Source organism: Suncus etruscus, chromosome 11 (genome assembly GCF_024139225.1).
Source record: "Suncus etruscus isolate mSunEtr1 chromosome 11, mSunEtr1.pri.cur, whole genome shotgun sequence".
NCBI classification, from domain to species: Eukaryota; Metazoa; Chordata; class Mammalia; order Eulipotyphla; family Soricidae; genus Suncus; species Suncus etruscus.
The window spans coordinates 108,408,970-108,421,429 of NC_064858.1; the positions used below are offsets into that span (position 1 = coordinate 108,408,970).

The 12,460-nt window shown below is 36.0% G+C and overlaps 1 protein-coding gene across 1 annotated transcript; it reads left to right on the top strand.

Moving 5' to 3' along the window:
- Positions 1-240: 240 nt before the first annotated feature.
- LOC126022208 (olfactory receptor 10AD1-like) lies at positions 241-12,067 on the top strand. The gene is made up of 2 exons (XM_049783048.1): positions 241-362; positions 11,101-12,067. The coding sequence occupies exons 1-2, from the start codon at positions 241-243 to the stop codon at positions 12,065-12,067; spliced, it is 1,089 nt and encodes a 362-aa protein (XP_049639005.1).
- The last annotated feature ends 393 nt before the right edge of the window (positions 12,068-12,460 follow it).

Here is a 12,460-nt window from a genome sequence, read left to right on the forward strand (position 1 = left end):
GACTTCACCAAGTAAACTGGGAATGAGCTAGTGTGAGACTACAGTATCCCCAGGGACGTAGTTAGAATGGTCAGGCTTCAAGAAGAATATTGGATTCATTACAGATCACTCCCAATAGTGACCCTGGTAGAAGTGCTGCTTTTCGGAGTCTTTGTATGCATGTGTATCCACACACACGCAAGTGAGAGGGATGGAAAAGGGAGATGGAAGCAAAGTGGATCTAGGTCGCTAACCCCGTCAATGAGCCCCTGGTTGGAGCCAACTCACTCCACCTTCCTTCTTTGCCTGTGGATCCCTCCTCTGGGCTTGAGATCAGCAAAGCAATTGTCCTCTCCTCGAATGTGCCGAAGCCCATGGACAAGGTTAGTGCGTGTGCTTATTTCTCCACCACTGGAAACTAACACTGGCACTGTTGACATCTCTCAGAGAGGAATACCTCTGACTATCTCAGTGACTTCCTATGTTCTGATCACACAAACACTCAGAACACAGTAGCCATGAGCTGTCACAGATATTGACCCTGTTAGCCTCTTTGCTCTGTTTCACCTCTCTACATCTAGACATCCAGGTGAATTATGAAGGATATAGGAAAGCTTTTGTGTGTGTGTGTGTGTGTGTGTGTGTGTGTGTGTCTGTGTCTGTGTCTGTGTGTGCGTGCGTGAGCGTGCTCACGCAGGGAAGAATAATTGGACTTTCAAGTGAGGAGAAGGACAAATCTTTACAGTATTCTTTCCATTTATGAATTGGAATCATTGAATCATTGGAAGGAAAGGAAACAAGTGATGTTTAGTTGCTGTCTAAATCTTATCAATTACTAAATAGATCTTAATTTAACTCCTATTTTTGAGAGAGAAAAACTGGAGACTCAGCTAGTCAACTCTACATTATCATAAGCCATGGTGCCACAGTTGAATTTCAATTATACCTCACTCCTAGGTCCCAGTGCTTTAACCTCATGCCTCATTGCTCCCCTATAAAGTGTTGATATCATCTATTCTTAGTCCTGGACTCTGTGTTTTAGCATTTTCCTTATTTTCTTTGCTAAGCATTCCTTTCTTCCCCTTCTCCTCTGTTTATCTCTTTCCCACACTCTCCATATTTTCTCTCTTGACATTTTAAAATTGGTCTAATTTGATGTACCTTACTATCAAATTTCTCCTATTAACTGAGGACATAGGATACCACAAGATTTTATTTAATCTACTACTCTCCAAGAATTTCTCTTGATTTTAAATTATCCACAATTTCTCTATCTCTGGGCATCCATGCAGGTTCTAGTATTAGGAGAAAAGATGTTATGGATATCTTAGTGTACCACTTTCTTTCTCTTTCTCTTCACTTTCTGTTTCTTTTACACCTTATTTGAATTTCCATATTCAAGGTGACTGAGAAAACTCAAGAGCAAGACTAGTCTGTTTTTATTATAGCTTCTAATGGAATTCTAAATTCACTTCTGGGCTCAGTTGGAGAAAGCATAGGATCAGTGGAAGGACATCAAATCTTAGGAGATAAAAGGAGGCACAATAGAAAGTTAGAATCTTTTCTGTAAAATAAAATTGAGGTTACTTTTGGTGTTTTATTACATACAATGTCTCCTCTTTATACAAATCAGCAAAAAAAGGTTCTTCCAGCAGACTGTGTCACCTACATGAACATTTAGACATCACACGCATCTGTGATAGGAAGTCCAGCTGTGGTACATCTGTTTAATTGGCATTTGCCAGTAATTTCTCAGATAGGAAGACATTGAAGAAGCCGAGAGGAAAACAAAGAATACAGTTTAATTCAATGGACAAATCTCTACTGCATGCCAATCATTAGTAAGGTGCTATGGGAAGCAAAGAGACTACTTTAGGAGAGAAAATGGAATAAACAGAAAATAGAGAAATTGGGTAGGTCTACAGCAATAATAGGATTATGAGACTCTAGGTTGTTCAGTTCTAACAATTGGTAGCAGAGGTCCTAGATACTCACACTTAAGATCAGTTGCTCTTCCCAAAATAAGCATTTACATCTTTTCCCCCAAGTAGCTGTCCAACATAAAAGTTTTTCGTATTTTTACATCAATTTTTATGTATGCATATTTTTAACATGTAATAGTTGGCAGAAATTTTTCTGATACCTCATAAGTTTACTCCCAAGCCTTCAATATTTAAATAGATGGTTCATTTAAAACAGAGTTCTACAATATTTCCCAAATGGTCAAATCTTTCAAAATCCACAATTTCATAGCCTTCTGGATAGTAGGTAAAATCAGAAGTGAAAACTGTTTTTCAAGAATTTGGACACTCTGACCTATCTTTCTGAGGGGGAAGCAAGTGCAATACGGATGTTGATTCTTTTTTTTAATATCTTTAAGCAACGTAACAAGTATGTTTGTAGTTGGGTTTTATATTGATTGAGAGGACTAGAAAATAAGGGCTCTAATCTTACCAGGTCTTTACTCATTTTTCCTTTTGTGCTCCTTGGGAAATTATCACTTAATTTTCTTTCTCACATTCCTGATGTCAAGAATCTATCCAGATAGGATCAAGTTGTTCTCTATCTGCATTAATAAGCAGCAAATTCTTTCAAGGAGCCTGTATCTAGGGCTTTCTCTGATCTCTGGTTGTGGATAAGGAGTCTCAATAAATGTTCCATACAGATCCTCTGGCTTCCCCCTTGTTTGCATAGGGCTAGTTTAGAAATCAAAACTCTTTGATTCCAAAGCTTGTATATGGGCTTCTTTTACTTTTTAATAAAATGTTAAATTTCTGGTTTCCCATTTATTTCAAAGTGGTTTTGTCTCATTCTTAGTTAACAAAGAGAAATTGATTAGATCCTTTGCATGATATATATGATATATATATATATATACAAAAATCTGAAGAATCTTTGCCTTTTTCTTGCAATCTGCTCGTGATCTCATATAATTTGAGAAGAAGAGTTTTCAAAGATGAAAGAGAAAATACAAGGCTTACCAATCCTTTAAGTGCTTGCATTTAGTTCTGAGGCTTGAGTGACCAAAGAAATTGCTCAGCAAACTAGAGTGACTTTTGAAATTTTGTTTCTATCATAAATATATTTGAAATCAAAATTATTGAGTATTGGCCAATACTCAATACTCAATACTTTGATAGGTTCAACCTGTCCACTCACTGTCAAATTTAGGGACTGGATTCACCCCCTACATAATAAAACCTATGAAAAACTGCTATTTATTACTGAGTTTGTCTTTTATGCTATAGTAAATTCATGCCCTCTAATATGACATTATTGAGTAAGACTTTACTTAACCATAGAGAACTCAATTTACCAGATAATTTAATTTATTTAAAGAACGTCATTTCATGGCTACCTTCTTTCTCTTAAGTTTACTTTTCATTTTATTAAATAACAGTACATTATACTATTATATAACTGTCATGTGTTTATATTGATAACATGTACATACTATTTTAGTGTACTGCTAAAAGTAAGTTTCCATTCATTATGCAAATGTTTCCTTTTCTTAATTACCAGCCTCCCTTTGCTGTATTCTTTCTAATAGTTCTTATAGTCCAAGAGTTTAGTTTTTTTATTTAGTACCCTTAATATCACTCATATGCTAGATACTAGAAAATCACCTGATGTTTATTTCTATCTAATTTATTTCACTACGCATAATACCCTCTAGGTTCAACTATGGTATTGCAATGACTGGGCTTTATTTTTTAATCACTAAGGAGAGTTATTTTGCATATATATATCACATTTTCTTTATCCATTTGTTGGCCTTTAACACTTAGGTTGTTTCTAGCTCTTAGTTATTATAAATAGCATTGCAAAAAATGAGCATGTATATTATTTTGAATTAGTGCTTCTGTTTTTCAGGTAAATGTTCAGAATTTATGTCATTTTGTGGACTAGGATCAGCAATGGGATAGGCATTGGACTGGAAATCTTGATAATTTCAGAGTATACTGAACTTTAAGGATGGCCCTCAATTGTCTGTTTTCTAACCCTGAGACAATTAAGGCAGATGAATGTTGCCTTCTGGATTGTTTTAGATATAAAAAAAAGAAGAAATAAATATTTTCACTATGAGACCTCCTTAACTAGAATGATTGAAAAAAGCTCTCGTCTAAATAAAAAAGTAAAGTTTGTCAAAAAATAAACAAGACAATAGATATAAAGAATCAGTAAGCTATAGACAAAATCACAAGTTTCATATATCAATAAGCACATGAAAAATAAATGGATAGGGTGGGGGGGAGGATAAAAACAAATAAAATAAAATACATGGACTAAATTCACCCATCAAAAGATAGAGTGGTAGAGTGAAATAATAAAACAAAATTTAATTATGTTATTCAAAAGAAAGTCAATCAGGGGCCAGAGAGATAGCATGGAGGTAAGGCATTTGCCTTTCATGCAGAAGAACGGAGGTTCAAATCCCAGCATCTAATATAGTCTCCTAAGCCTGCCAGGAGAGATTTCTGAGCATAGAGCCAGGAGTAACCTCTGAGTGCTGCTGGATTTGACCAAGGAAGGAAGGAAGGAAGGAAGGAAGGAAGGAAGGAAGGAAGGAAGGAAGGAAGGAAGGAAGGAAGGAAGGAAGGAAGGAAGGAAGGAAGGAAGGAAGGAAGGAAGGAAGGAAGGAAGGAAGGAAGGAAGGAAGGAAGGAAGGAAGGAAGGAAGGAAGGAAGGAAGGAAGGAAGGAAGGAAGGAAGGAAGGAAGGAAGGAAGGAAGGAAGGAAAGAGAGAGAGAGAAAGAAAGAGAGAAAGAAAGAAAGAAAGAAAGAAAGAAAGAAAGAAAGAAAGAAAGAAAGAAAGAAAGAAAGAAAGAAAGAAAGAAAGAAAGAAAGAAAGAAAGAAAGAAAGAAAGAAAGAAAGAAAGAAAGAAAGAAAGAAAGAAGGAAGGAAGGAAGGAAGGAAGGAAGGAAGGAAGGAAGGAAGGAAGGAAGGAAGGAAGGAAGGAAGGAAGGAAAGAGAGAGAGAGAAAGAAAGAGAGAAAGAAGAAAGAAAGAAAGAAAGAAAGAAAGAAAGAAAGAAAGAAAGAAAGAAAGAAAGAAAGAAAGAAAGAAAGAAAGAAGAAAGAAAGAAAGAAGAAAGAAAGAAAGAAAGAAAGAAAGAAAGAAAGAAAGAAAGAAAGAAAGAAAGAAAGAAAGAAAGAAAGAAAGAAAGAAAGAAAGAAAGAAAGAAAGAAAGAAAGAAAGAAAGAAAGAAAGAAAGAAAGAAAGAAAGAAAGAAAGAGTCATTCAAGTTACAAAGAGTAGCATTATTTATTTGGAATATTTTTTCTTCATTACTGGAAAAGTACTCAGCCAATGGGCAAATTTTAAAGGTGGGAACTACTTAGATCAGACAAAATATATTGCCATTCAAAAATCAAGGCAAGCAATGGCCAGAGAGATAGTCCCATAGAAAAGGCACTTTTCTTATATTTGAAAATCTAGGTTCAATCCCTGGCACCATGTGGCCCCATCCCCCCATTCTTCCTGTGCACCTTGATCTTACCTGCAAGACCCCCCCCCATTCCTGGGAGGGGTCTTGGGAAGGTTAGAAAAGGCCTTGGACCCAGGGTATCAGGGTCTTTGCCAGGATGGAGAGGAGCTTGCATTTACTTGGATGGAGAGCTATGGCTGAGGGAGAAGCGAGAATGCAGGGCTGAATGCATAAATGGTCAGCAGCCACATCTGTTGGCTGGGGCTAAATAAAGATGTTATCTCTCTGGAAGCCTGCCTGTGAGTGAGTTCAATATTCCTCGCTTTCCTGGACCCAGACCCGAGGGTTAAGGGGGGATGGAGCCACGTGGCCAGGGCTTAAGAACAAAGGCCTCCATCCACCATCCAAGCCCATCCTAAGAGCTGTAATTCTACAGCATCATATATGTTCCTCAGAGCCAAGCCAGGAGTGATCCCTGAGCACAAAGCTAGGAGTAAATCCTGTATCCCACTGGATATGGCCAAATATTGAGACAAAGAAACAAAAATGAACATGAAGTAATGTCAAAGATTGTATAAAATGTTGATATTATTAATATATTTCATCCAATATCACAGTACCAGAATATACAAATATTGGTAAACCTAAAAGAAAAAAACATAATAATAGTAGTAGAATCTGGCATGCCATTTAGAGAAATGAATAGATTATTCAGCTAGAAAACTAAGAACAGCAACAACAAAAAGTGACAAATTAGGGAGATAAACTTAATGCATTTTATAGATTATTTCTTCTCAAAATATAACAAACCTATAAATTTTTTTAAGTTTCATTGAACTTTATCAAAAGTCTCCTATATATAGCCTATATAAGAGTATAAAGACTACTTTTCAGGTATAAGAATAGATTTTGACTGTGATTATTATCTTTTGAGGTCATTCATTTATTGCTTTAAAATTTGTTGATACTATCTTACTATACCATAGAGAAACTGATCATGTGTGTTTTGACTTTTATTTGTCTCATATTATGTATATATTTTGTTTGTTTGTTTGTTTGTTTTTTTGGGTCACACCCAGCTGTGCTCAGGGGTTACTCCTAGCTCTACGCTCAGAAATAGCTTCTGGTAGGCTCAGGGACCATAGGGGATGCCAGGATTCGAACCATCGTCCTTCTGCATGCAAGGCAAACACCCTACTTCCATGCTATATCTCCGACACTCAGATTATATTTTTATTTCACCTTTTACTTCTTCATTGACTCAACAGTTGTGCAGTAACCTGCTATTAATTCTCCAAAAATCTATGGTTTCCCCTTCTTCTTTTGGCTGATTTTTAATTTCAGACAATTTTTAGAAGAAAAAAAAAGACATCCAAAATGATTTTAATCCAAACAAAGTTATAAAACTTGTTTCCAACTCTGAATTGAGAAGAAAATCAAATCATCATGAGTAGCAAAATTGAAACCACAATCAAAATCTCACAAAAAATCAATAATAGTCCAGAATCATCAGGCTTTTCTAGTAAATTGTGCCAAACCTTCAAAGTAGATTAATCCTTCTAAAATGATTCCAGAAAATTGAAAAACTGGGAAAACTTCCAAACACATTCTATGAAGTCAACATTACCAATTTCAAAACCAGAAAAGAACATCGCTTACAAAAAGAGTAATATGGCTGATGAACATAAATGCAAACTTCAACAGTAGAGTATATTAAATAAACCACGCACCATGATCAAATGAGAATCATTTTAGGAGTGCAAGAACAGTTCAACATACACAAAGCAATAACATTATAAACCACATCAACAAAGGAAGGATAAATCATCTTAATGGATATTTAAAAAAGCTTTTGGCAAGATTCAAATGACTTATAATTGAATAAAAGCTCTCAACAAAATCAATATTTAAAATTTGCCTGAGGCTGAAGTACAACAGGTAGTGTACTTGATTTGCTTTATGTGGCCAATCTGAGTTCAAACCCCAATACCCCCTGCAATCCTCTGATCCAAGCTAGGAGTAACCCCTGAGAACAAAGCCAGTAGTGAGCCTTGAGCATCACTAGGCATGGTGCAAAATCTATAAAGAGAAAAGTAAGTGCCTTAGCACAATAAGTCATCTATTCAATATATTTTATATATTTGTGTGTGTCCCAGAGTCAACATCATACTCCATGCTCAGAAATCACTCCCTAGAGGATTTGGATATTATGTATAGGCTCAGAGACCATGTGCAGTACCTAGGATCAAACTAGGACTGGCTGCTTGCAAGACAAATGTCTTACTCCTATACTATCTCTTTGGATCCCATTATTGATTTTTGAGGACCTTTAACCCTTTACTCCAGCTGGTTACACCAACTACATTCCAAGAGAAATTGCAAAGTATTTCTTTCTCTTCTCATTCTCATAACTTGTTATTTATTATTTTAATTATAGCCACATAGTTTTGATTTGCCATTATAACAATTAGTAGGATCTCAGAATCTGTTCATATATCTATATATTTTCTTCAGAGAATTGCTTTTTTTCAGATATTTAGTCCATTTTTAAAACAAATTTTGCGATAGGATTCTCTTCTATTTGGGTTGTATGGGGGGTTGCAAATTTTGGAGTTTAATTCTTTATCAGACATATGAGTTGAAAGTATTTTCTTTCATTGAGTTAACTATCTTTTTATTTTATTTACGATTTCATTTACTACCCAGAATCCAATATCATACAGTTTATTTCCTATATTTTCTTATAGGAGTTTTGTAATTTCAGGCTCTACTTCAAGTCTTTAATTTACTTTGAATTAGTTTTTAATGTATGGTGCTAAAACTTTAGTATATCATCTAAAAAGAATCAAGAGCTAAAATTAGTAACAATTAGTGGCCTAAATATCTTCTAATCAATTCTTTTTCGAGCAACTAAACAGTTTTTCCAATATTAATATAAAATGCTATACATCACTCCTAGTATATATTTAGCTCCTCTATCATAAAATTATTAACTATACATATGAGTTTATTTGTAAAGCCTATTGTTCTATTTTATGAGTCTGTAAGTCTGTTTTTAAGGTCATGTCTTAATACCTCAACAGCTATAATTTTGTAACATACTTTAGGTCACATTTTAACAGAAGTTGCATTTATAAAATTCAATATCAGTTTTACAACATGTATGAACAATTTTTGATGTTCTATAATACAGTGTTCTTTGTCATAAATCGCATTTATAAGAAAATGTTTTGTGCTAAAAAATCAAAAAGAGCTTTTCTGTAGCTCAAAGAAAGAATGATTTCTGATTTTCTTGAGAGAATTCCTTCAACTAAAAGCTAAGTGAGAATATAGTTTGAAAACAAAGGTACTGGAACTCAGTTCACACTGAGAAAATATTAAAAGTTGAGTCAAAGTATTATTATATCTTTAAAAAGAACAAAATTATCTACAAACGGTGTATGTCACACTAAGGTTTCATAGTTGCTATAAAGAGTTATAAATAAATAGTTTAGGAATACTATTTAGTAAGCAATCGTCATTATGGCATTTGTATCAAACAACTGCTATTTTTCTTCCATAGAGACCTACCATGACAGACCATCGTCCCTGGATCAACTCCTCTTCAAACACCATGAGATTGTGTTTGTTATTTTACACAGTTATTCAGTAACAGACATTATCAGCAGAGCAACAGAATGAGGTAGGACATGATTTTCAGAAATGTGCATTTAATTGTACAAATGCTTGATTTTTTTTTAACTCCCTATGGTGTTGAACAAAGCACCAGATCCAGGTATTACCGAATTATTTTGGAGACATTGAGCCACAATTAAGCATTTATACCCCTGTAGTAATCAGAGGTAGAATTGCCTAGTAATTCCTTAACTGGGTAGAATTACCTAGTAATTCCTTAATTCTGTTTCTTCGGGGGGCGGGGGGGATTCTATTCTTTGAAGTATCATTCACTTATTTCTCTGACCTACTCACCGACCTTATTCCCAACATGTCCACTGAACCCAGGCTTCTAAGCAACAACATCTTGACCGAAACAACATAGTCTGCCACGCTTTGTTAAAGTTATAGGCATAAATTCTAGGACTAGAATCTCAAAGTACAAATTATGGAATGGTCTACTACCAAAACACTATCTTGAACTTTAAGTAAATCATCTAGAGGGAATCAAGAGTTAAAATTAATGGCATAAGTACCTTCTAAAATTAAAGAAAAAATCTAAGGGCATAGATAGACCAGAAAAAGTTAAGTTCAGCAAGCAGTGGCTTTGCCTTGCATGTTGCTGATCTCTGACACCTCATATGGCTCCATGGGACACACCAGGAGTGATCCCAGAGCACAGAGTGTGTAGTAAATCCTGAGTACATCTGGGTGTGCTATACACACACACACACACACACACACACACACACACACACACAAAATAAAGACGTGGAGAAGAGAAGTAAAATTAACCAGAAGATTATATGTGAATATTACCCATTCCCTGGATATCTTGATGAGAAAAGGAAAGGATAAAGAAGAATAAAAAGAGAAAATGACAGAAACCACACAAGCCTATGTTGTGTAAAGAGAATAAAACTGGCTGGTGGAGCTGAGACCTAAATAGGTATTCTAAACAACCTAAATTTATCTGAAAAGGGAGTCAGTTATATAATATACTCTACCAAAAATATCAAAAGTATAAGATATTTTAATGAATCATAATGACTTCCTAAAAGTTATAATAAAATAATGAGAAGTTAAAATGCTCATTCTTCGAGATGACAAAAGAACAAAATGTACTGAGAGAAGAATAGAGGCAGGTTAAAGTTCTCTGAAGGGCCATCCAGATAGGTTGGATTTATGTTCTGCTCATAACTTCCCTAATCTCATACGGATGAATCATTTTACCTGTTAATGTGTAGCCCTAAATTCCAGTCCCAGAAGGAAAACTACCTTCAGTTAGGAAACCATGCAAAACTTCACACCCAGGTGACATCTTCAACATGACTACATGGGTTATTTACATTTTTTAAAAAATGAAACATAAATGATTCCCAGAAAAGGCAAGAATGAAGACAGACTTTTGATTTCACCTGAAATTTCAACCTTTGCAACATTTTAAATGATTCCTAAAGACAGAATTATTTTTCCTTCTACAAAAATATATCTTCAGACTCAAATACTCAAAACTTAAATCTCTAATTTGTAAGTATGATCTTCTAAAAGAACAATCTTGCCTCAAAAATGGTCATCTTCAAGTCCTTAAGCCTTTCCATATTTGACATGAGTACAGAAACGAACATCAATTTCTGTTTTACTGCTAAATTCATTCTGGTTAGTAGACATCTTTCAGTATTAGTACCTAGAGATCTGGGTCCAAGTGAGAACCTTACATTATAGAACAACTATATATTTTTATTTATTTATTTAAATATAAATATAATTTATAATTCATTTAAATATAAATTTATCATTTATTTAAATATATATTTTTTGGTTTGGGGCCACACCCGGTGACGCTGAGGGATTACTCCTGGTTCTGCGCTCAGAATTCACTCCTGGCTTGGGAGATCATAGGGGAAGCTGGGGGATTGAACCGCGGTCCATCCTAGGCTAGCAGTACGGGCAAGGCAGACGCCTTAACACTTGTGCCATAGCTCCAGTTCAAGAACAGCTATATTTTTTAAACTTTTTCCATTCTCTTTCTTCAATCAGGACTCAGACTGTGGACCGATGCAATGGCAGCACAGTGACCGAGTTTATCCTCGTGGGCTTTGAGAAGAGCTCCCCTTCTACACGAGCATTGCTATTTGTGCTCTTCCTCGCCTTCTACAGCCTTGCCATGGCCATGAATGGCCTCATCATCTTCATCGCCTGGACAGATCCTAAGCTCAACAGTCCCATGTACTTCTTCCTTGGCCACCTGTCCTTTCTAGACATCTGTTTCATCAGCACCACCATCCCACAGATGCTAATCCACCTCGTGGTTAGAAATCACATCGTCTCCTTTTTGTCTTGCATGACCCAGATGTACCTGGTCTTTGGTGTAGGTGTGGCTGAGGCCATCCTCCTAGCTTTTATGGCCTATGACCGTTATGTTGCTATCTGCCACCCGCTTAACTATGCCCAAATCATGAACCAGCAGGTCTGTGGGAGACTTGTGAGTACTTCCTGGTTCTTTGGGCTGGTCAATGGCATCTTTCTAGAGTACATATCATTCCGGAACCCCTTCTGTAGAGACAATCACGTAGAAAACTTCTTTTGTGAAGCCCCCATAGTGATTGCTCTCTCCCGTGGAAACCCTCAGTTCAGCATGAAGATGATCTTTCTCGATGCTATCATAGTGCTGCTCAGTCCCATGGCACTCATTGTCATCTCTTATGCCCGCATCTTGGCTTCCATCCTGGGCAGAGCCTCCTCTTCGGGGGGTCGGGGGAAGACCTTCTCCACTTGTGGCTCCCATCTCACTGTGATCATCTTTTTATACACTTCAGCCATGTTCTCGTACATGAATCCCCGTAGTACGCATGGCCCTGACAAAGATAAGCCTTTGTCCCTCCTTTACACTATCATCACCCCCATGTGTAATCCCATCATTTATAGTTTTCGAAACAAGGAAATGAAGGGAGCCATGAGGAGAGCCCTTGGCAAGACTGGTCTAACCCAAACAGAATCCGTCTAAAAGGAAGTTTGAAGGAGTTTTCAAATCCTGGCTTTCAAATCCATTAGCATTTATGTATAAGTGCAAAAGTCGGTAATGTGATAAATTTTAATTCAAAGAACATTCGTGGCTTTCTTTCTAATAGCATAAGTCTCATTTCCTTGATATCTAAAGCTTATATCTGGCACTAGTCAAGCATAGACTAACACTTCCAACTATAAGTTTATTTGAAAGTATAAAGAAAGGTAGTATGCTGGCTCAAAAAAAATCATTTGAAAGCATTGCTTTTAAATTCCATTTCATTCCAGTGCTTTTGTTTCCACAATAATGTCAATTAGGAAGAGCCCAGCTTTAGGGAAGGACCCACTTGAGAATTAAAAGGAGAAAAGCCTAAGTATAAGTTAGGGAGAACTA